Source organism: Rattus rattus, chromosome 14 (genome assembly GCF_011064425.1).
Source record: "Rattus rattus isolate New Zealand chromosome 14, Rrattus_CSIRO_v1, whole genome shotgun sequence".
In the NCBI taxonomy this organism is placed as follows: Eukaryota; Metazoa; Chordata; class Mammalia; order Rodentia; family Muridae; genus Rattus; species Rattus rattus.
Window position 1 is genome coordinate 36,366,842 of NC_046167.1, and position 24,591 is coordinate 36,391,432.

The 24,591-nt window shown below is 38.3% G+C and overlaps 1 protein-coding gene across 1 annotated transcript in view; it reads right to left on the minus strand.

Moving 5' to 3' along the window:
- The window catches only part of Sugct (succinyl-CoA:glutarate-CoA transferase), a 792,221-nt gene that overhangs the window by 736,729 nt on the left and 30,901 nt on the right, over window positions 1–24,591 (minus strand). Inside the window, exon 6 of the mRNA XM_032884226.1 lies at window positions 10,107–10,227. Coding sequence (XP_032740117.1) covers window positions 10,107–10,227 — 121 coding nt within the window. The remainder of the gene's footprint in view (window positions 1–10,106; window positions 10,228–24,591) is intronic.

The following is a 24,591-nucleotide window of genomic DNA, read 5'->3' on the forward strand; positions in this document are numbered from 1 at the left end:
GAAGATATCCCTAAATCTGATCTTTAGGGGACATCTTTTTAAAATGTGTTGATCCTACAAAATATAATTAGAAATTTCTTCTACAAATAAGAATGCTTTGAATTCTTCCATTCCTATTTGTATCTCCTTAATCATATTCCATTGTTTTCCAGCTCTAGGTAAGACTTTTTTGTGTGAAACTCTGGATATAATAGTGTGTGTGTGTGTGTGTGTGTGGTATCATGAACACCTTTGTCTTTTACTTTTCCTTTTCTTCTTTCCCTTTCTCACCTCTGATTATAGATACAAATAGGCTTTGAGTTTATTTGAGAGATATTAAGGAATAGTGATTATTGCTTCTACATTTAGAATGATTGTGTTTTGTGCTTTTCTTCTCTTTGTTTTGGACTTGGTGTAAATTGCCTGTTTTTAGTTGAGTGCTGGATTTTAATTAAATTTGATTTATTATAGGGTTTTGCAGGAGTCTGTTTGTTTATTTAGGGTCTGTATGACATAATTTAACTGGCGATTGGTGTGATTCTGAGGCCCTTTTATGTTATGAAGAAATTCCATTTTGAGCTTTACTTTTTAGGTTTTTCTGGTCAATTTTTGGTTCTGTAGCATGCAGATTTTTTTTTAGGTTAGGGAAGTTTTCTTCTATGACTGGTCCTTTGATATCACATCATTCTTCTCATTGAATTTCCTTTTTTTGGACCAGTGTTAGATGTAGTGTCTCCCTTTCATCTCTAATTTTATTAATTTGGATCCTCTCTTTCTTCTGGTTAGTTTGGCTAAATAAATCCTGTTTATTTTTTTTCAAAGTACCAACTATTCATTTCATTGTTGTTTGCTGTTGTTGCTCTATTTGCTTCTATTTCGTTCATTTCAGCTGTATGATTAGTTTCCCATTCACTATTTTGGAGTGTTGTTTCTTGTTTTCCTAAAGCTTTCAACTGTATCATTAAGCTGTTAGTAGGATATCTCTCCAGGTTTTTGATGTAGACCCTTAGTGCTATGAGTGTTCCTCTTAAAACTGCCTTCATTTTATCCCATAAGTTTGGGTATGCTGTGTTTTCATTTTCATTCAATTCTAGTAAGTTTTTAATTTCCTTCTTGATTCATGTCTTGACCCAATTTTCATTCAACAGTGACTTGTTTATCTTCCATGAGTTTGTGTACTTTTGGTTCAAGCTTGCTTTGTGTCCTAATAAGCTGTCAGTTTGAAAGAGAGTGCCATTAGTTGCCAAAAAGAAGTGCATTCTTCTGTTTGCATGATACATATTATAGGTACGTTTTACATCCAGATGGTTTAGGGTGTTAACTCCAGAGGTTTTTTGGGAGGGAGGGGAGTATTTGAGGGTTTGGTTGGAGTTTTTGTTTGTTTGGGTTGGCTGGCTGGTTGGTTGGTTGATTGGTTGATTGCTTAGTTGTTTTCTGTCTGTATAACCTGCTTAGTAGTGAGACTAGGGTAATGAAATTACCTGCCATTATTGTGTGAGGGTCAATATGTGATTTTAAATGTAATAGTGTTTATTTTATAAAACTGGGTGCCCTTGTATTTGAAGCACAAATGTTAAGAATTATAATATACTTTTGACAGATTTTTTTTCTTTAATGTGTATGCAATGTCCTTCTCTATCTCCTCTGATTAGTCTTGGTTTTAAATCTACTTTGTCAGATATTAAAACACCTCTGTCCATTTGTTTCCTGACTTTATTTGCTTCAAATACTTTTTCTATCCTTTTGTCCATCCACAGGTGGTGTCTGTCCTTGATGGAGTGTTTCTTAGATGCAAGAGCAAAATGGAAACTGTTTTCTAATCCAATCTCTGAATCCATGCCTATTAATTGGGCATTCAAGCAATTGATATGGAAAGTAACTGCTAAACAGTATTTATTACTTCATATTATTTTGTTGTTGTGATGTTGTTATTGTTTTTTAGATCTTCTTTGGTTATTTATATAGCAGAGTGTATATAAATACACTCTTGAGTGTAGCTAACGCTCTCTTCAGACTGACAACTGCCTTCTAGTGTCATCTGTAGAAATATATTAGTAGATAGAAGTTGCTTAAATTTGTTTTTATCCTGAAATATTTTTCTTTCTCCTTCTATTACAATTGATGAGATTGCCACTCCTCTGCTCTCTCTATTCCTCTTTCTGGGTATTCTGGGGTGGCATCTGTTCTCATTCAGAGCTCACAGAATATCAATCTATGGTTAGGCCTTTCTGACTTTTGGAGTCTCCATTGGAAAGTCAGGAGTTATTCTAATAGGCCTGCCTTTATATATTATTTGATCTGTCCCTTGCAGCTTTTATGACTCATTTTTGCTGTTGTTCTATATATTTAATGGTTGGTGGGCTAGCTGAAAGGCGACAGAGGCAAGAAAAAGAACTCTGGGAATTGCTAATTACATCTTTGATTAGAACTCCAGACTCAGATGACAAACAGTCCCAAAGTTACCACTAGTGAAGGGCTAGGCAGGATGACATCTATTTCCATTTTAAAGTAAAACCAGCAATCATGGTATCAATTTATCATATCAGGCAATTCTCATCAGAAAGTGTTACAATAAATTCTTTTTCCTCAATAATTACTAATTTTGTAGACAATATTAGAAATGATAAATTATTACATAGAGTGTTAAATAAGATCAACAGTGACAAGAATCTATCTGAAAACATCAGTGTATAAATAAAATTTTGACCCCAAACTTGAAATATTGGACATTATTTAGCAACAAACAAGTGTCAGCTACATGACTAATACTGTTCTTAACCTTTAAGTTGAAAAAAAGAAAAGACAAGACGCTTGAGGTAAAGTACATTTACTCTGCACACATAAGTAGCAATTTGTTCTTGGGAAAACAAACCTGTTTATCTATGCTTAGGCTAGGCAAGCACTCTGTCACTGAGCTCCAGCCTCAGCCCTTGAATCTTGGTATGAAACACAGACTTCAAAGTGCTGGGATTACAAATATGCACTACCATATCCAGCTCCAGACCAGTAGAGCTTCTTAATCTCACAGTTTATAGGAAAACTATCACAAAATCACAGTAGTCTTAATATTTCTTATGACAGTTCTAATACACAGAAGTGACTCAGTATCATCTGTACTGTTGGAGAAAAATATTTATTTTGGAATCTGGTATAAGTTATCTTCCACTTGGGTTTAAATAGTTGAAATTTATGTTCATTATTGAAAATTTTTTATCATATTAAATATCTTTTCACACTTAAAAATCTTGAAAATAGAAAACTCATGTTCACTCTACTTTGTTCTGAAAATGTTCCCATTTTCTCTCCATGTGATTACAATCTTCTATCTACACTGCTAGACAACTGTCCACTCTTTATCAAACATAAATATACAGTTTTCTGAGTCTCTGTCTCTTCACCTGTGAGAAATTTCATATCTCATAAAGCTTCGCTAAGCAATCTTACCAAGCTTTTTCCTCGATGACCTGTGTTTTGTTAACACAGGTGTCAATTATGACTTAGGTGATAAATGATGAAAGTATGTTAATTATTTTATAGTAATTATTTTATCCTTATAAACACTCAAAAGAAAACAGAGGTAAGTGGGGAAAAGATAGCAAAATCTTGTGTAAACCTCGGGTAAATGCTATGCTGGAGAATAGCTACTGTTTACTCCCTGAAAAGCATGTATTTCTTAAACAAGACATGAGCTAAGGAATGTTCAAACAGGACTACTTGTCTTTTTCAACTGAAGCTTCAGACCCACAGAGAATACCACACATGCTGCAAGATCAAAGTAGGAAATACTAAAAGATTATAGAAGGTGGTTCGTTATCCTTAGGTTTTCATCCACTGAAGAATACTCAAGAAAAGGTGGGAGGGTATGAGGTATTTACGAGGTACTTTGTTATAAAGAGTTCAAGGTAGTTCATACCTACATAGAGGAAGGACAGTCCACTCAATCCATTGTATATATATGTTTGTGTGTGTGTGTTTTCTTTATTGTTCCAGTCAATGCCCACCTACATAAAGCATATAGGCAGCACTAACTGATCTAAATGAGTTTAAATAAAGATTGAGAACACAGTGTTGAATGGATATGAAATTAGAGGTGATTTGGGAGGGGCTAGGGGAAGGAGTGAATATGGTCAAAATACAATCTATTTTTTAGATACATATTTCTCAAATAGTTAATAAAATATTTGTAAAAGAAGAAAAACTGGCTATGCTTTTTTAAGTCTGTGTCCCTCTGTTCTTTCCTTCTTTCCTTTCTTCAAATTTCCAACACAGCAGACCAGTCTAGAGAAAAGGGAAAGTTATAAATTGAACTACAGTCTGAAGATTGTTAACTTGTTTATATTTCTTTTTAAGAGAGGGTTCCCTACAATACAGACCAGCCTCAAACTAGCTATATAAGAGAGGCCAGCCTTGAACTCTTTGCCATTCTACATCTTCCTTCCCCAAGTGCTTGGACTGCATATAGCATCATGCGCTGATCTTAAGCTTTTATTTTCTTAAGCTTTAATATTAAGTTGGACTAGGCTTTTTTTAATACTTTAAGTGAAATGATAACAAAGAATATATAGAGAACTTGCCTGGTATTTCATCCACCAGGAGGTAAAATAAGCAAACACTCAGTACAGGTTTACAGAGGGTGGGAACAAAGCATTTGTTTACAGTGCATCTGTTGCATGTGTTTGGAGAAAATTAAGATTAAAGCTTGTGTGTTAGCACAAAGGCACTTTCTGGAATCAGCCCACAGCTGCAGACATGTATCTCAGTGCTTACTTGAGGGATGTTTTGAAATCTTGTGATTATTCGGTAAGTTTCTCTTCTCGTGGAGATGGCATCATCATGTTTAAATAATGTGTTTAGTATGAAATGTAAATATATTAAACTCCCTTTGAGGTAAGGCAGATGGCTACAACATTCTGAAATTCTGGGAAAAATATATTTCCTGACTGAATATGGGGCAACACAAAGCTCCTGGCTTATACCAATAGTTTTCTGTTAGATAACTAAGGGGTTCTTTTAGTTTCAAAAACCTCTCAGATCCAAATTAATTATGTATTCAAATAATGTAGAAATTATTTTCAATGTTTTGTGAACATCTGAGGATTAAGTAGCTTCTTTTCATTTTATTCATTTTATTACTACATATTAAGTTTACATAATAATGTGTTTCATTGATATTTTCATACATGATTATGATATATTTTGATCATATTCACCTCCATCCCCCTCTCTTGTCCACACTTTGTTCCTGCTCCTACAACTTGCTATTCAACTCTTATTTCTGAACTCTAGAAAGTTCAGAAAAGTTTCATTTCCTACATGCACATACACACAAACAAAACTGTAGGTTATAGGTACACCTGCACAAGAGCTTTTAAGTGGCTTCCCATCAGAAATACCCTATGTCCAATCAATAGGTAGAGGTATCATTGCTGTGCTAAAACTGCATGACCAAAAGAGAGATGAGGAGGAAAGGGTTCATTTGCTTACACTTCCACAGCACCACTGGTGAAGGAAGTCAGGACAGGAATTCAAACAGGTCAGGGACCTGGAGTCTGGGGCTGAAGCAGAGGTCATGGAGGAATGATGCTTATGCCTTGCTCCTCGTGGCTTGCCTAACCAGCTCAGGCTTCATGGGGCTGATCATGTTTTGTAATATCAGACGTAAATGTTTCCCTTTTTAGAGCTTGTTTTTTTTTTCTGTTGAACTGGGCCACTTTTTCCTATTTAATTTGAAAGATTTGTTTTTTATTCTGGATTTTTCTTCCGAGATTCTACGACTTAACTTTTAACTTTTTAATGGTACCTTTTGATGCACAAAAGTTTTCAATTTTAAAAAGTAGTCGTTGATCGATGTTTGTGTGGTTTTTTCCCCTGTGCTTCAGTCATAGAGGTATTCTCCTATAATATTTTCAAAATCTTTAAAATTTGAATTTTCATACTTATGTCTTAAAACATTCTTGCACAGTATAAAATAAACTAGAGGCCCGTTGCCTTTATTCTTACTCCTAGCAAATGGTTCCACAATAATTTTCTGAAAAATGCATTTGCTGCAATCAAGGTGCACAGTACTCTCAGTTACTTTACACTGTATGGAATGGTATTTCTTAGACTGTGCATTGCCTCGTGTAGACTCCATCCCATGAGCAGCACTTCACTCCATGTTTAGTGCAAATGTAAGAGCTAAATGATCGTACTCTGGTGGGCCTGTGCACAACACTGTCTGTCCAGTCCTACCCACGGAGCACAAGCTGATAAACAGCTCATTCCTAAAACAGAAATGGTGCTTTCCTATAAATTAGTTAAAGTAAATGGGGACTGTAGAAATATATAGATTAATAAAATCATACCCAGAAAAAGCAGGCTCAAGAACCTATCAGACATATAGGACTGGTGAAAGAATATAAGATCTTGGCCATTCTTGTCATTTGGTTCCAATATATGCTCACCTTGTGTTTCAGAGGCATGCACGCTCCAAGGTCTTTTCTACTTAGAGCTAAAAAGTGAGTCTAAATCCTTGGGCATATTCTCTGACTTGAGCCCTTAGCACGCCTTGTCATGTCCTTTCCTCCAGAGGAATCCTGTACCCTACCCATATATGGTGTTGATTGAGAAGACATTAATGATGGAGTCACCAAAATTAAAATTACATTCCAAGTCACCTCCTTCCCCAAATCCCCTACTCAGAAGGCAGTTTTACTAAAGGATGTTCACTGATCCTGCCAAAGTCTTAATCTAACTAAATAATGGAAAGTTTGCCTTGCCAGAAGGAAAGAGCAAAGGAGTGGACAAATAGAAAAAAAAGACATATTTTTAAGTGTGGAAAGGATTCGTGCTGCTAGTTTAAAAAAAAAAAAAAGAAAGAAAGAAAACATGCTCCAGAGACACAACTTTACATTGTTAAAAGGGGTACCTTTGTAGGTCTAAAAGTACAAAGAGGTATGGACTAATCATTTTTAAATGATTTTAATAATTTTAAATTACTTTAAATAGTTTTAATTTTAAAATTGGGGGTAGGGGTTTCTCTGTATAGCCCTGGCTGTCCTGAAACTTGCTCTGTAACCTGGCCTCAAACTCAGAGATCCCTCTGTCTCTGCCTCTGCCTCTCTCTCTCTGCCTCTCTGTCTGCTCTCTGGCTCTGCCTCTCTCCTCTCCTCTCTGTCTCTGCCTCTGCCTCTGCCTCTGCCTCTCTCTCTCTGCCTCTCTGCTTCTCTCTGCCTCTCTGCCTCTCCTCTGCCTCTGCCTCTGCCTCTGCCTCTGCCTCTGCCTCTGCCTCTGCCTCTGCCTCCTGCCTCTGCCTCTGCCTCTGCCTGCCTCTGCCTCTCTCTCTCTCCTCTCCTCTCTGCCTCTGCCTCTGCCTCTGCCTCTCTGCCTCTGCCTCTGCCTCTGCCTCTTGAAATTAAATTTAGATTTAATCCTGAGATTTAAAGCATGATCTACCACCACCCAGGTAATTTTTAATATAGTAAGAATGCAACTCCTTAAAGTCTTCCATTTAAAATAAATAAATATATACCTTCATAGATTTGCCCTCTCCAGTGGTTCACAGAGAACACTGCAGTTTTTGCAAAAAGTAGTTGCTAGTGAACAATAGGTTTTTAAACACTGCCCCCTACTGTTCACATTCAGCTTCTTTGGAAATGATAAGATACAAAAATAAAGATAAATCAGACCTTCCACCTTTGAACTGAATTTAGCATTTTTGTTCAGCACACTAGACTTCATAGACTAGGGCAATTTCAACTACACAACTATGGAGTTTCAATAAAGTAAATCCCAGACATTTGCACATTACTCTCATTACTAATACAGCCCACCCAAAGAGAGCAGAATTGGACTGACAATACAATAACAACACTGGGAAACATCAGGAAAGACAAGAATCCCCATGGTGACATTATAGACTATTATAGTCAGTTCCGTTTTTAAAAATTAAAAGAAAAAATGCTAGGAAGAATGACAAACTTCTACAAAAGAGATAAACCTTGCTTTCCACCCACACAACCACACAACTCACAGATGATGACTTTTGCTTCCAAAACATCTGTTGACTAGACTTTCTGACTAGCTGCTTTGCTCCTCACTTCTACTGCTGCAAATATGGTTAACAGCAAATGAAAGACAGCAGCCAAAACAAATCTCAGATGTGCTCGGTGTCCTTTAGTCACAAAGTATGCGTCAGCACTTCTGGTGGCCAGTTTTCTGCCAACGTGACACCAGCTAAGTCATGCGGGAAGTGGGAAACCCAGCTGAGAAAATATCCTCACCACATTGGCCTGTGGACAAGCCCCTGTGCGTTTTCTTGATGATTGAGGTGGGAGGCCCATCTGGGTGAGGAACTACAAGATCTAAGATGAAATAAACCCTTTATTCCCCAGAATGTTCATGGTGTTTCATTACAGCAATCAGAAGCCTAAAGCAGCACTTCAGAATGACTGGCTTAAGAATAGAAGGGGATGAATTGCATAATATTGCATCAAGAAACCTAGGTGGCTTATCATACAGTAATTTACAAAATAATGGGTTTCATGATGTAATTTTCAAATATTTATAATTTTTATCATATTTACCTACAGTAGCAAATAAAGACAGAGAAGATGCAGGTGTGCAACTGAAATATCCTACCCCTTCCTGACAATACCATTCTTCTTTCCAAATAGCCTCTCTTCTGCTTTCATATTGTTGTTAAAACTCTAGATCACACACATGAGAGAAAACATGCAATATTTGTTTTTCTGAGTCTTATTTTGTTTAACATAATGATCTCTACTTTCCTCCATTTTCCCCTGACATGATTTCTTCCTTCTTTACTGTTAACTAAAACTTAATTTTGTCTCTCACTGCATTTTCTTTATCTGTCCATGTGTTCCTGTGCATAGTCAGCCTGTGCTGATCTCAGAACACCGCTACTGTGAATGGCACAATAATAAGTACTGTGAGATGTCGCTAACTTATGCTGACTTTGATCTGTTTTGGCATATACCCAGGAGTGGTATAGCTGGATCATATGTTAGTCCTGATTTAAATTTTTGAGATACCATCCTTAGTGATTTCCATAGTAGCCACAAAAATTCCCTAATCAAAAGTTTGCAGGGGTTGATTTAGCGCTTGCCCCCAAGCGCCAAGGCTGGTTTGGTCCCCAGCCCGAAAAAAAAAAAAAAAAAAAAAAAAAAAAAGTCTGTGTTTCTCTTCCCCCACCCCATCCCCACCAAATATCTTGCTGCTTGTTTTCTTTTTTTGGTTCTTTTTTTTTTTTTTCCCGTAGCTGGGGACCGAACCCAGGGCCTTGCGCTTCCTAGGCAAGCGCTCTACCACTGAGCTAAATCCCCAACCCCTTGTTTTCTTAACAATAGCCATTCTGACTGGGGGACCCAGAATCTCAATGTAAGTTTGATTTTCGTTTCTGTGTTGCCTAAGAATATTTAACATTTTTAATGTAAGAAGCTTGGGTTTTAAAGCTATTCACTATTAAATAGTTGTATAACCTCATGTCCCTACACCATTATTGAGGACACTGTACACATATCATTCTAAAGACTGTCAGAAGGTGGTGATGAAGGAAAAGATAGAATGATGAGAGAGTTGTGGGTTTTTTCCATATTGCCTTTTCCCGTTCCTCCTGAGTCCCCTATCCCTACCTCTAAAACCATACAATCCACACATACCTCTTAGCTGACAACTATAAGGTCTACGGTTTTTCTCCTCAGCCTTTCCTTCACTAAGTCACACGGTTTGAAGTCATTATGGTGGCATACACACTAGCCTAGCACTCAGGAAATGGAGACAAGTGGGTCAGGAATTCAGGATCATCTTCGGCTACAGCATAGAAGTTTCAGGGCCAGCATGGACTACGTGAAACTCTAGATCAAAAAACAGAATTTGAAAAGGGAGGTGGGGGAGCATAAATTCATGGATTCCACAATAATAACTGAAGGCCTAGAAAAGCCTTTGATATTAACTACAGTTAAGTATGAATGTGGATTTGCTAACTCAGAAAAGAAATACAAATATCCAATAAATCTATGAAAATGTTCAATTTAGGTCAAAGGTCCTTCGTAGTTTTGTTCAGCAGTCTCTGAGGCTGAGGGAGAAGTAATGGGGTTTTATGGAAGGATAGTATGGGGCTTAAATACCTGTGATGGAGCAGTAGATGATGTGAGGCGCAATCTTATCTATATCTGCATATCCTAGGCCCATCTCAGAAAGCTTCCCAGGGACATAGTTTTCCACAAACACATCACAAATGGCTGCAAGCTGAAGAAAGAGGTAAAAGTTAATCAGATTTTTGAGGAACTTCCAAACCTCTAACAATTCTTTCCACATAATAGAATTTCAATTTCAATTTCAATTATTACATTGCAAGAATCCAGAAAAAACTCAAGATAAATTAAGTATGTTTATGCTTTTATGTATATAAAAGATCTGATCAATTACTTGAACTGATACTGTCAAGAAAACAATGGTTATGTATCATAAATGTGTACTAATAAATAGATTTTGTACCCTGCAAATGTAAGAAACATTTACTGAACATGGTCTATCCAAAGATATTCTCAGAAGAATAAATAAAAATAAAATGTAAGTATATAAAATTCATACAAAAAATCTTGAAATTGTCACCCAAAAACTTTAAATACAATATTACAGTTGATTTTCATTCTGTAATGTTTCTAATTACAATCCAGTTTAATACATTAGAACATGATTCTGAAATGACTTCTATTTCCTAGTGCTTTTTCAAAAGAATTTTAAGTGTCTTTATTAAACTGTATTTTGTTTTGATTTTCAACAATTGAAGGGATGTAGCTTAGCAGCCATCTCAAGAGGAGAACCTGTCATCTTTTGAAGCTCTAGAAATAAAAGCACCATTTGAGTAGGTAACCTCTCTGGAGTCATACTCCAGAGCAGGGACTTATTTACTTCACACTTTAGAGGTCCGGGGGCAAAACTCACATCAGCTGATGTGAGTGAGGACTTCATGGAGAACAAGCATCACAATGTATGAAGTATACTCAAGAAGAATTAATCAAGAAAAAGAAATTGTAAGATAAGAAGATGGAAAGTAGGACTTCACTACTCAAATAAAAACACTACAGTTCCGTGAAAACTACCTTACTTTCTTTTGAGAACAGATACTCCCGTGACCCAACCACCTTCCATCTCCCATTTCCACTATATTCTATCTCTTTCATGTTCCATCATCTCCTAATATTACTATTCTGAGGTCCCAGGAACCCTTGGGACCACACTCAAACCATATCAAAATAATAGCAAATAAAGACAGAGAAGATGCAGGTGAGCAACTGAAATATCACACTATACAGGTATCCTTTCCAAATCCCAGGTTAAGTTGATAAACATCTCATATGGGCGAGCTATACAGCATACTCCAGGGGTATTATTATAATGCTATGATTAAATACTGTGAGCAAAATCAGCCTAGCAGAGGAAATGGTTCATTTGGCTTACACTTCCAGGAACAATCTATCATATCATTAAGAAAAGTAGAGCAGGAAATTAAGCAGAAACCATGAAGGAAAGATGCTGTAATTTTAATTTTTCAAAGTCTACGTTTAATGATGGTTCTTAAACACTTTAACCTTCCTCTTGCCTACCAGCCACCAGAGGTAGTGAAAAGAAAGGATACAGAGGAAGTAGACCTGTTTAGAAATGGCTCTTTGGAGAAATCCCATCTGCATTGTCAGAAAACCAGCAGTTTGTTCACAAGTAGTCCAGTTCAGTAGTGTTGGGATAGCAGCAGCAGTGGCACAACCTAACAGGAACAGCCAGGCCTCAGCCAAATGGCACAAGTCAGCAGGAGGATCAGCAGGAACACCAGAAGTTCTCGCTGTGCCTCTCTCAATGAATGAAGATCAGCAAAGACTTGAAACCAACAAGCATTGCACAGCTAGCCCCTCTCAGTTTGGTGAGTCCTATTTATACTCCCTCTAAACATCACTTTTCCTCCAGTGGTCTTGCCTTATCACATGTCCTGCCTCAGCATGTGAATTTGCCTCAGGTGACATCACTCTGCCAATTGGCCTGAGTCCTCAAAAGCAGCAAGAAGCCACAGCACACAGGTTTGTTTGTTTGTTTGTTTTTTGAGTGTTTCTCTCTATGGCGCCCCAACAACTGAAGCTCAGCTACACAATGTAAGGCAGAACAATGCATGTGTGTCATTAGCAAAGAATTTTTTCACCTGTCTGCTTCAGTGAAATGTTCCTTCATGAATCTACCTTAGTGAAACATCTTTGTGAACATCCTTTTCCCTGTGCCTGGTTGAGCTAAACATTCCTTCACATGTCTGTTTTATCAAAATAGCATCCAACACACTGACTTTCCAAAGAATCCCACTTTAAGATGCTTACTGACTTACTACTCTCTGACTCATGCCAAGATAACTTTCTTATACAGCCCAGTCCCACATGCCTAGAGATGGTGCCACTCACAGAGGGAAAGGCCCTTTCATATCAATTGTCAAGACGATTTCTCATAGACAGGGCAGCATGCCAATCTGATCTGGACAATTCCTCAATAGAGGTTCTCTCTTCCTAGATGAAAACAAATACTAACCACAACACTAGATGAGCCTTGGTATAAGAGCATGTATTAATGTTGATGATTCTAACAAATATTTTGTAGGGAAGTGTTGTTGCTCTTAAATACAATACACACTTTAGTTACATCTTAATGTATTCTACAAATTTTGTTGATCTACCTTTTATAAATCATTCCTGCCTGTACTATAGAAAAAATACCATATCAAGTGGTTATATTGATAATGTCTGTTGCATTCGTACATGTAATAATTGATGTAATGTTTTAATTATATGCATACCATTACATAATTTTCTGTTTAAAGCCTTATGAGGTGGAGCAATGAGATGAGTCAGTGGTTAAGAGCACTCAGCGGGGTTGGGGATTTAGCTCAGTGGTAGAGCACTTGCCTAGCGAGCGAGCGCAAGGCCCTGGGTTCAGTCCCCAGCTCCGAAAAAAAGAAAAAAGAGAAAAAAAAGAGCACTCAGCTGCACTCTAGAAGACCCTGATTCAGTTGCCAGCATCTACGTGAAAGCTACAGTGCCAGGAGAATTCAGGACGTTCTCTGGCTCCTAGAGGCAACTCATATATGAGGCAGACAAACAGGCAGGCAGGCAAGACACAAATGTACATAAAACAATAGACAATAATCATTATTTTTTAATCTATGGAGGAATCCCCCCAAAAAAAAAAAACTTGAGTTTGATCCCCAGAATCTGCATAGTAGAAGGAGACAACTGACTGTCACAAGTGATTCTCTAATATCCATGTTCTGTGGCACTGACATGCCCACATACATATAAACACACAATAATAAATGGAATAAGCAAAAATGTTTGGCCATGTCTTTTGATTTTTCGCTCATATACATCCTGACACACACAATACATCCTGACCACAGTTTTCCCTCACTCAAAGCTCCCCAGCCCCTCCCCACATCTCTTCTTCAGATCCAATCCCCTTCTCTTTTCCTTCAGAAAAGAGCATGCCTCTAAGACACAACAACCAAACAAAACAAAACAAGATACAATGAAACAAGGCAAAAAGCCCTCAAATAGAGGCTGACAAGGCAACCTAACAATAGGAAAACTGTCCCAAGAACAGGAAAAAAAGGCCAGAGACACACTCGCTCCCTTGTGGTTCTGCATTCTGCTTTCTCCCTTGGGCTGTCCAGGCACTGTATAGGGCAAGAAAGGACGAAGTGGAGCCCAGAATAGGTGGGTCAGCAGGATGGGGAAAGGAGCTAGCATGCAGCTCGTTTCGATGGTATTCAGTGAAACAGCTTGTGTACAGATATAGTATTTGGAGTGAACAAAGGCTATGTAAATCTTGGAGAGTAGGAAGGGTTTTTTCTTTGTTGAATGAACATTGGCTGGAGCTTAAGGTACTGAGAATGCCTCATTCATGAGGAGGCATTACAGTGCCTTCTGGGTATGTCCTTTTCTGGAGAAAGTTAGTTGAACCTGTAATTTCACCAAAGACTGTGTGACATTCTTCAGGTAGAAGATGTGGGGGTTAGGCTCCCCAGATAAGGTTAGGCAGAGAAGTAGTTCCACTGGAAAAGCAAGTACTCTACTTTGCTTCAAGTTCAGGGATCTGTCCATAGCAGGGTTTCCCAACACTCACACCGCTAGGAGTCCCAGAAAAATACCAACCCAACAGCCGTGCCATATATCATATTATCTGGTGCAGACCCATGCAGGTCCCTTGCTTGTCACTTTAATCTCAATGAGCCCATGTGAGTACTGCTTAGTTCATCCAGTGGGCTGTGTTCTCCCAGTGTTCTCCATTCCCTCGGATTCCTATTGTCTTTCCTCCCACTCTTCGATGTGCTTCTCTGAAATCCCAGGGGAGGGACCCAAAGGAAACTTTCAATTTAGACTCCTCTTTACATAATGTCTGACTGTGGGTCTCTATACCTATTCCCATCTGCTGCTGGAAAAGCCTCTCTGATGATAACTGGACAAGGTGCTAATTTGTGAATATAGTATAACATCATTAGAAATAATTTTATTGATTTTTTTCACCAGTCCTGTTTGGTTCTATCCTAAGTCTCTGGGCTATGTCTCTGGTTTCTGGCCTTCTAGGCTATATATAGGGCATGGGTTCCCTCTCCTGGCATGGGTCTTAAATTAAACCAGACATTTGTTGGCCACTTCCACAAGTTCTGTGCTACCATTGCCCCCACAGCACATCTTTAAGCAGGACAGATTATAGGTCAAGAGTTTTGTGGCTGAGTTGGTGTCCAGGATTCTCTTTCCATAGCCTACAGAGTAAGATCATAGAGGTAGAGGGTCTATGCAGGAACTAGCTAGACACATTCAATGAGCTGTGTGAATGTTGTCCTCAGCAACAGGGCTCCACTGTCAGTTTTCTGGAGAGCAGCTCTGTCCAAGTATCAGCCTGGATTGTTTAGGGATTGTCTTAGGGTTTCCATTGCTGTGAAGAGACACCATGACAACAGTTACTCTTAAAAAAGGAGAACATTTAATTGGAGCTGACTTATAGGCTCAGAGGTTCACTCCATTATCATCAAGGTAGGAGCATGGCAGATTCTAGGTAGGAATAGTGCAAAAGGAGTTGAAAGTACTACATCTTGTTCTGAAGACAAACAGAAGATCGACTCCTCAGGCAGCTAAGAGGAGAGTCTCAAAGCCAACAAGGCCATTCCTAGTGCCACTCCCTAGGCCAAGCATATTCAAACCACCACAGGGATCTCCATGGATACTCTTGGCCAACAACTCACTGAATACAACATAGTCCCACCACTTAGAAGCCTTGCCTGGCTACTAAAAATGTCCAGTTCAGAATCTATATCCTTGCTAAGATCACTCTCATAGATTTCAGGAAGTATCAACTGCAATGTTTCCACACTAGACCCCAAACACTCTCCAATTCTATCTCTCTCTCCCTGAGTTCTCCTCCTCCATCCATTACCCATTCCTATATGATCCCCCCAACTTCTCTACCCTGTCTCCATATGTCCTCCATCTGCCCACAGTATTTTTATTTCCATTTACCAGAGACAATCATGCATTCTCTCTAGCTCTCCTCTTTACCTAACCTCCCTGGGTTTGTGGATTTTAGCTTATCATTTACTTAACAGATAATATTCACTCATAAGTGAATACATAGTGCATTTGTCTATCTGGGTCTGTGTTACCTCACTTGAGATATGTGCAGGTTTGAATATGCTTCGCCCAGGAAGTGACACTATTAGGAGGTGTAGCCTTGTTGGGTGAAGTGCGTCATTCTGGGGGTAGGCTTTGAGACCCTCCTCTTAGCTGCTTGAGGATTCAGTCTTCTGTTTGCCTTTGGAATAAGAGATAGAACTCTCAGGGGGTTGGGGATTTAGCTTCGATGGTAGGCTAGGAAGCTGGCCCTGGGTTCGGTCCCAGCTCCGAAAAAAAGAACCAAAAAAAAAAAAAAAAGAACTCTCAGCTCCTCCAGCACCATGCCTGCCTAAATGCTGCCATGCTTCCCGCCACAATGATAATGGATTGAACCCCTGAACCTGTAAGCAGGTGCCAATTAAATGTTATTCTTTATTAGGGTTGCTGTGGTCATGGTTTCTCTTCATGCCAATGAAATCCTAATTAAAACAGGATAATTTTTCCTAGTTGCATCCTTTTGCTTTCAAATTTCATGATGTCACTTTTTAAAATAACTGAGTAATATTCCATTGAGTAAATGTACCACATTTTCTTTATTTATTTTTGGCTGAGGGGCATCAAGGTTCTTTCCAGTTCTTGCTATTATGAATAAAGTTTCTATGAATATAACTGACCAAGTGTCCTTGTGGTAGGATGAAGCATCCTTTCGGTATATACCCAAGAGTAGTATAGCTGGGTCTTGAGGTAGATCAATTCCCAAATTTCTGTGGAACTACCATATTGAGTTCCATAGTGGCTATACAAGTTTGCACTTCTACCAGCAAAGGATGAGTTTTCCCCTTGTTCCACACCCTTGCCAGCATGAGCCGTCACTTGTGTTATTGATCTTAGCCATTCTGACAGTTGTAAGATGAAATCTCAAAGTAGTTTTGATTTGCATTTCCCTGATGGCTAAGAATGTTGAACATTTCTTTAGATTTTTCTCACGTGTGATGGCTATTCCTGGTTGTCAACTTGACTATATCTGGAATGAACTACAATCCAGAAATGGAAGCTTACACATGATCCAGATCTTAAGGACATTAAGACACGTGCCTTTAATCTAGATCTTGAGGTGGGAAGTCACACCTTTCATCTGGGCCACACTATCTCCTGGAACCCTATATAATGACAGTGGAAGAAGAAAGGTTTCATTCTCCTTTGCCTGCTTACCTTCACCTTGCTAGTATTTCATTAGCATAGCAGCCTACCTCTTTGGGATTCCAGCATATACAGAAGACCAACTGAGACACCCAGCCTTGTGAGACTGAGCAACTACTAGATTTTTGGTCTTTCCATTCAGAGCTAGCCATTTTTAATTAGTTGTAATGCAGCCTGTTAGTCATTCCAACAAATTCCCTTTATAGATATAGATATGTTGTATACATATATTATTTATATATACATATGTGGTATATAGATATTCATTTCATAAGTTCTGTGATTCTAGAGAATGCTGACTAATATATCAACTGAGAGATAGAGTTTTAAACTAGCTCAAAACTCAGCAAGAGGATCTGACTCAGGAAGACAGATGGTTAAAAATGCAGGAGGACTGGTACAGACTCACTGACCCTCCGGACATCACCTGATGTGGGTAAATGAGTAACAGGTTCTGTTCTGCCCCTGTGATGTTTGTTCAAGCCCCCGTTCAAGTGCCCTACAGATAATGTTCCAGCCATTGTGTCCTGCAGATAGTATTCCAGGAAACCGGGCCGAAGCCTAAACAGACGTGTTTCAGATGCAGATGCCTCGTCAACTCTGACAAACATTTACCCTAAAGGACAGGAATCAAGATCTGTTCTAGGAGAATGAGAGCTTGACTTTTCCCCTGATTTAAACCCTAGAGTCTTAAAAACAATCTTGTGATTTTGAGAGTTTCCCCTTGTGACATTTTTGGTATTTCCTTTTGACATCCCCTCATCTCCTGGGGCTTGTGACTTCTTCCTTTAAGTAGCCCTTCTCCCAGCCACTCAGAGTTGACACCTCTGTCTCCTGCGAGGGAAACGTGTCGACCCGGAGCTCCGTATTAAACCTCGCCTCTGCTTATTGCATCAAGATTGGTCTCTCGTGTGTCTGGGCTCCTCGACTTCCGGAGACTTGAGTGAGGGTCTCCCTTTGGGGATCTTTCACAACCATTTGAGATTCTTCTATTGAGAATTCTCCATTTTTAATTGGATTATTTGGGTTTTTTATATCTAATTTCTTGATTTATTTATATATTTTGGAGATTAGAGCTCTATCAGATGTAGAATTGGTAAAAAAAAAAATCTTTTCCAATTCTGTAGGCTCTCCTTTTGGTTTTATAAGATCTCATCTGTCAACATTGCCTTTAATTCCTGGATAAATGCAGTCCTACTCAGAAAGTTCTGTAGGGAAATAAATTTTTAAAGAAAACTAATTTTAAAAGACTAAACACAGCTAGACACAATAGTACACATCTGCAATGCCAATATTCAGGAAGCTGAGGCAGGGGGATAACACATTTGAGCCATCATGTGCTTTACAGTAAAAACATTATCTCAAAAAATTTAAAATAGTTTTTCAGATATGTATATGCAAAAATTCAAAGCAGCATTATTCAAATGGGCCAAAAGTGTCCATCCATATACTAAGGTCCTCAGTTCTCAATTACAATGGAGTTCTGATGATATATGCAATGTCACACAAAAAAAAAACTTGAAAATATTTGCTAAGTTAAACCATCAGACACAAAAAAATACAAATATTACATATCCTCACTTGTATTGACTTAACTAGACAAATTCATGGATGAATGTGTGAGTAGAAAGTAGACTAGAGATTATGGAGGGTTAAAGAAAAGAATTGAAGAGCCGCTGTTTAGTAAGCTCAGCTTTCTCCTTAAACTGACAAAGCATTTTAGAAATAAGCAATAGTGATTGTTGTGCAACCTCATAAAAATGTAACTTCTGCCACTGAGTTAAATAGGAATAAATGATTTACATTAAAAGTTTTTTTTTAAAGATTTATTTATTTATTCCATGTATGTGAGTACACTGTCACTGTCAGACCAGAAGAGGGCAACGGATCTCATTACAGATGGTTGTGAGCCACCATGTGGTTGCTGGGAATTGAACTCAGGTCCTTTGGAAGAGCAGTCAGTGCTCTTAACCACTGAGCCATCTCTCCAGCCCATACATTAAAATTATTAATACTTATAGTTCACCAAATTTTAAAACTTAATGCTGGCTTTTAAAAAGGTATGGTGGCACAGACCTTTGATCCAAGCACTCAGAAGGCAGGGGCAATCAGCCTATTCTACATAGAGAGTTCCAGGCCAGCCCGAGCTATTTGCCTGAACCCTGTCAACAAAACAAAACATTAAGCCATATGGATACCTATATGTTTAGATTTCGGAAGATTCTAATAAAACCTCAATTCACATGACAGATTCGAATACAAATACACCATAAGATCACTGTTTCAATAAGATAAGAAAAAAATGCAGGAGAAACACCCGTATACATAAAAAATAAAAATAAATCTTTATATAAAATACTCTGAGGTAGAAACAGGATAATGAACACTGGCAATGAACTAAGTTGGAAGCATAATACCAAAAAAAAAGTATTTCGAGAAAACCAATCTTGTAGTTTAAAAAGTAATCATTTCTGGTGCTGAGGAGCTTGCTCAGTCAGTAAAGTGTGAAGTTTTACCTTTCATGCCTGAAAACCTGAGTTAATCTTCAGAACCCAAGAGGACTGAAAGGATGGTAGCATGTGCTAGAATCCCAATATGGGGAACAGAGACAAGGCTCCTGAAGCTTGCTGGCCAGCTGGCCAGCCACGCCTACTGGGCAATATCCAACCCAGTAAAAGACACTATCCAAAAAAGATGGTGGACAGTGACTGATGAACAATACCTAAGGTTGTCGTCTGACCTCCAAACACATATATATGCACATGTATGTGCACCCACACACATGTGCACCCACATACATGAACACATTCACATGCACATCCACACAACACAATAATAACCACTGAAGAGAAGACTTAAAAGACACATAAACATATCAAGCAATAATGAAGAACAATTTAGAAAAAACAAAACTGATATCAACTGAAAGAAAAACTTTTCAAAGAAACAAAGTCCAGTTTATCCTGGGTGAATTGGTTTGGTTTGGAGAGTTACACAGCCAGAGAGCAGGAAGACGAAGAACAGACAGCAGGAGACACAGGAAATCTTCAGACATGTTCAGTCGCATGCTATGATGCAACGAAGAACAGAAAAGTAGGGGAAGCATAGAATAGGCACATGCGGTGACTAGAACAGGTAAGAGCAGCACCAGTGAGCTCTCCTCATCCCAGAAATGACTGGGGCAGCTGCAGGTACCATTTTAAAAAGACCCTGTATTAAAATGTTTAAAAAGTAAAAATGGATAAATAAACTTTAAATGACCCTTGTAGAACCTGATATTGTTATTTTGCTAAATGCTTATTTTGCAAAACTGCCTTCTAGATATTTGTTTATAACCATAGACCTGGACTGCTCTCAATCTTGGTCAGAGATGCTTCATTTGCAGTGGATAGCAGTCAATGGAGAGATATGTAATTAGGATAAAAGACTAGGTGTTCAGCTCTAAATGAAATACCTATATCAATTCCAACATTACCAAGGCTCTGGGAACATGGCAGAGAAGAGGGCAAAAAGAAAGTAAGAGCCTGAGAACGGAGATGAAATTAAGCTTTTTCAATTTAAAACAAAACAGCAAAAACTCTTGCTGAGCCTCCAGTTTGGTGGCCCCAGACTTCTGTGAACCCAACAATCTGAAACCTCAGAGCCAAAGTCATCAGAGTATACGTGGCCAGCAGAATACCTCTGAACTACAAGGAAGTAAGACCATACAGAATTCAATGATGTGGAAACTGTTGATAGCCAACATCTAAGGGGAACAAAGACTACGATTTGAGGGGGAGAGAAGGGAAGTTGTAGTGATGATTACAATGGATTGTGCTTTGTTTTGGTTTGGTTTTCTTGAGACAAGGCCTCACAATGTTATACTGTGTGGCCTGAACTCTCTCTATACATAGCAGATAGGCTCCAATCTCAGAAATCTATCCCTGCCTCCCGGATGCTAGCATTAAAGGCATCATCAACACACACAGCCTAAGACTAGAGTTTTAAGTGGCACAGGATACATAAGGAAAGACTTCTCTGAGGGAACTATCAGGAAAGAATTTACAATCTGATTTCTACATGCAAGAGAGGAACCCTGAGGCTACAGTGACCAATGGCTCCCACTCTCATTATCATATGCTGTATTGCATGCAGCCAGCTAGAAACAGTGGGTTTTAAAACCACAGCTTTTCAACTTAGACACCTGTGCCAACAATTCACTCCATAAGTATTCTTCTTTATTTTATTATTTTACTTATTGGCTTATTTATTTATTTATTTATCCTTTATGTAACTTCCACTGCCACATATATGCCTCAGGACAGTGTGTTAGTTGATGGGTTGGCTAGCTGATTGGTTCATTGGTTTGGCGGTTGTTTGGTTGACTGGTTTATTGCTCAGATACGACTTAGAACTATTATTTGTGTTTTCGCACCCTGGTTACTAGAAGGCATTCTTTACTGTGTTATGTAGCCACATCTTATATACTTATATACTCCTCCCCAACTTATGCTTGCATCTTTTCTTCTTTCTTTCAACCTTACCCACCTATCTTTCTACATCTTGATTATAACTTTCACAGCTTTAACCATTTTGAAAATCTGTGGCTCTTAACACTATCCCCTACTGACTACTTTACCACAGCATTTTTTTTCCAGGTGAATCTAACATTTAATCACTATTCTTACTCACTCTACTTCCTTTCTACTCCTAATCTTTTTACTAAATTGGAAGTATACCCCCATGCTGCCTTCTGTTATTTATCTCCAGCAGAATTGAAGTCAAAAGAGTCACTGTTGGGAATTGGCTAAAATGACAAATGGGTGTGGTCACATCGAACATTTTGAGTAACTCTCCCAATTATATCCTGTTCATGCAAAAACTCAGAACTTACACTAGGCACCTTGAGCTCCTGGACTAAGAAATTATTTTCTGAGCTACACATGCATCTTTACCATGTCCAAGTCCCATGAGAACATTGCTAACACTTCATCTCAAAGACTATAGCTAAAAGTAATAAACCATTGTAAAGAAACCCCAACACAGTATCAGGAAACCCATAACAATGTAACTGCACCAAAAATTAGTGTCTTAGCACTGTATAATATGACCCACTGAGAGAACTAGATGCAATCACTAACAGAAAAAAGAATAATTATAAGTATGTTCGAGGGCATGAAAAGATGAAAGAAATACAGATAGCGATACAGGATATAGAAGAGGAATCCAAGGAAAAGATAGAAATCCTGAAGAAAAACAAACCTAAAATACTGGAATTTAAAAATAGTAGGCCAAATACAAAACAATCCACAGAAAGTCTGAGCAATAGAGTGCATTTGGAAAAGACAGCCTGAAGAGAAGGTGGAGGAACTCAGAACCCAACAAGGATGAAGGGAAAACAGTAAGAAAGCATGAGAGGTATTCTGAGATATACACAACACCAAAGACCAAGTTCATGCATAGAAAAAGAAGAATCTAGTTCTAAAGAAAAAGGAAAAATTAAGAACCACAATAAAATTTTCCCAATCTCCCATCTCTTTAGCAAAAGAGATGCCAATCCAGATATACAATAGGTAGTTAAAACAGCAGGCAGACAAAAGCAAGGAACTCCCACTAGTCATAATATAGTCAAAACACTAAACACATAGAAGAAAGGGAGTATACTAAAGCAGCAACGCAGATGGACTGAGTCACAAATAAAGGCAGGCTCATGAGAATAATACTAGACTAGTCACAGACAACTATTGAACTGAGAATGGGGTCCCCAATGGAGGAGTTAGAGAAAGGACTTAAGGAGCTGAAGGGGCTGGCAACTTCATCAGAAGAACAACAATATCAATCAACCGGACACCCTAGAGCTCCCAGGGACTAAACCACCATCCCAAGAGCACACAGGGATGGACCTATGGCTCCATCCACATATGTAGCAAAGGATCGCCTTGTCCGGCCTCGAAGGGAGGAGAAGCCCTTAGTCCTGTCAAAGCTCATGCCCCATTGTAGGGGAATGTCAGGTTAGGGAGGGAGGTGAATGGGTAGGGGAGCACCTTCATAGAAGCAGAGGGAGCTAGTAGGTTTCTAGAGGGAAAACCGGGAAAGGGGATAACATTTGAAATTTAAATTTAAAAAGTCCAAGAATATATATATATATATATCTTCTGAAAGAAAAAAAAACCCATTGACCCAACTATCATACCCAGAAACTCTCTCTGCCATAAATGAAGGAAAAAATTAAACTTTTTCTGTAATGAGATTAGACTATAGGAATTTATGACCATTAAGCCAGCACTCTAGGAGATGGAATTCTTCAAACTGAAGGGAAAAGTAAAGGCCATGGGAAATAATCAACTATGCTAGGATAATAGCTAAGCAAGAGAGGAAGAGAACATAAAAAACGAAGCCAAAAAAATTAACAAAATGGCAGTAAGCAATGCACAACTTTCAGCAACTATGAATATTAGTTGTCTTAATTTATCAATTAAAAAACACAGACAAGTAAATTGAATTTAAAAAGCAGAGATCAGCTTATTGCCTCTAAGGCATGCACCTCATAACAAAAGACACATACTGCCTTAGGCTGGAAGGATATAAATAGGTATTCTAAGTAACTGGACTCAGGAAACGATTGGGTGTCATTGTTATGATATCTGACAAAGCTATTAGAATAGCTATTAGGAAAAGATAAAGAATGTTCACTTCATACTGATCAACAGACCACTCCATCAAAAGGATATTGCAATTCTAAAGATATACACCCCCAAAGTTAACCCTATTTCATAAAATTATTATTAGTGGATGTAAAGTCACAGACTAACCCTAACACAGTAGATCAGAGTGACTTCAACATCCTACTCTCACCAACTGAACAGAACATCCTGACATAAATCCCAAGCAGCTGAATACACCTGAAAAGGAATTTTCTTGACTGGATCCTTGGAGATGGAAAGGCCCACCTTAAACCCAAATTATTTCAGTTCAGAAGACTTGCCTTAAATCTAGGCCAAACCTTCTACTGGCATCTTTAAAAAAGGACATGAAAGAAGGAAGCTTTTGGTTTTGTCTGCTTCCCCTCACTTTTGCTGGAAGTTCAGTCCTTCACTAATATCACATCCTTACTATCAGCTAAGACTTTTAGCCTCAAGTATTGAATTCCTAGACTGTCAGAAGACACCCATTGTTAGACTAGCAGGACCACAACCTGTAAGATACTCTAATAAATATGATAGATAGATAGATATGATAGATAGATAGATAGATAGATAGATAGATAGATAGATAGATAGATAGATAGATAGATAGATGATACATAGATACATAGATACATAGATACATAGATGGCTAGACAGAGAGGTAGATGATAGTTATTCTATGAATTCTGTTCCTCTAGAGAACCCTGACTAATTTGCCATGCACCAAGTGACTTAACAGACATCTATAAATCCTGATCCAAACACTGCAGAATGCACATTTTGTTTTTCTCTGCAGTCAATAGAATTTTCTCTAAAATAGGACACATGTTAAGACACAAATAAAATCTTGGCAAATACAGTAAAATAAGTACTTGTAGTTATCTAATACAATGAAATAAGACTACAGATGAGTGGTTCTCAACCTACCTAATGTGGTGACCCTTTAATGTTACTCATGCTACAGTGACCCCCAGTCATAAAATAATTTCATTTCTACTTCATAACTGTAATTTTGACACTATTACAAATCATAATGTAAGTATCTAATATGCAGGATATCTGATATGTGACCCCCAAGGGGGCCATGACCTACAAGTTGAAAA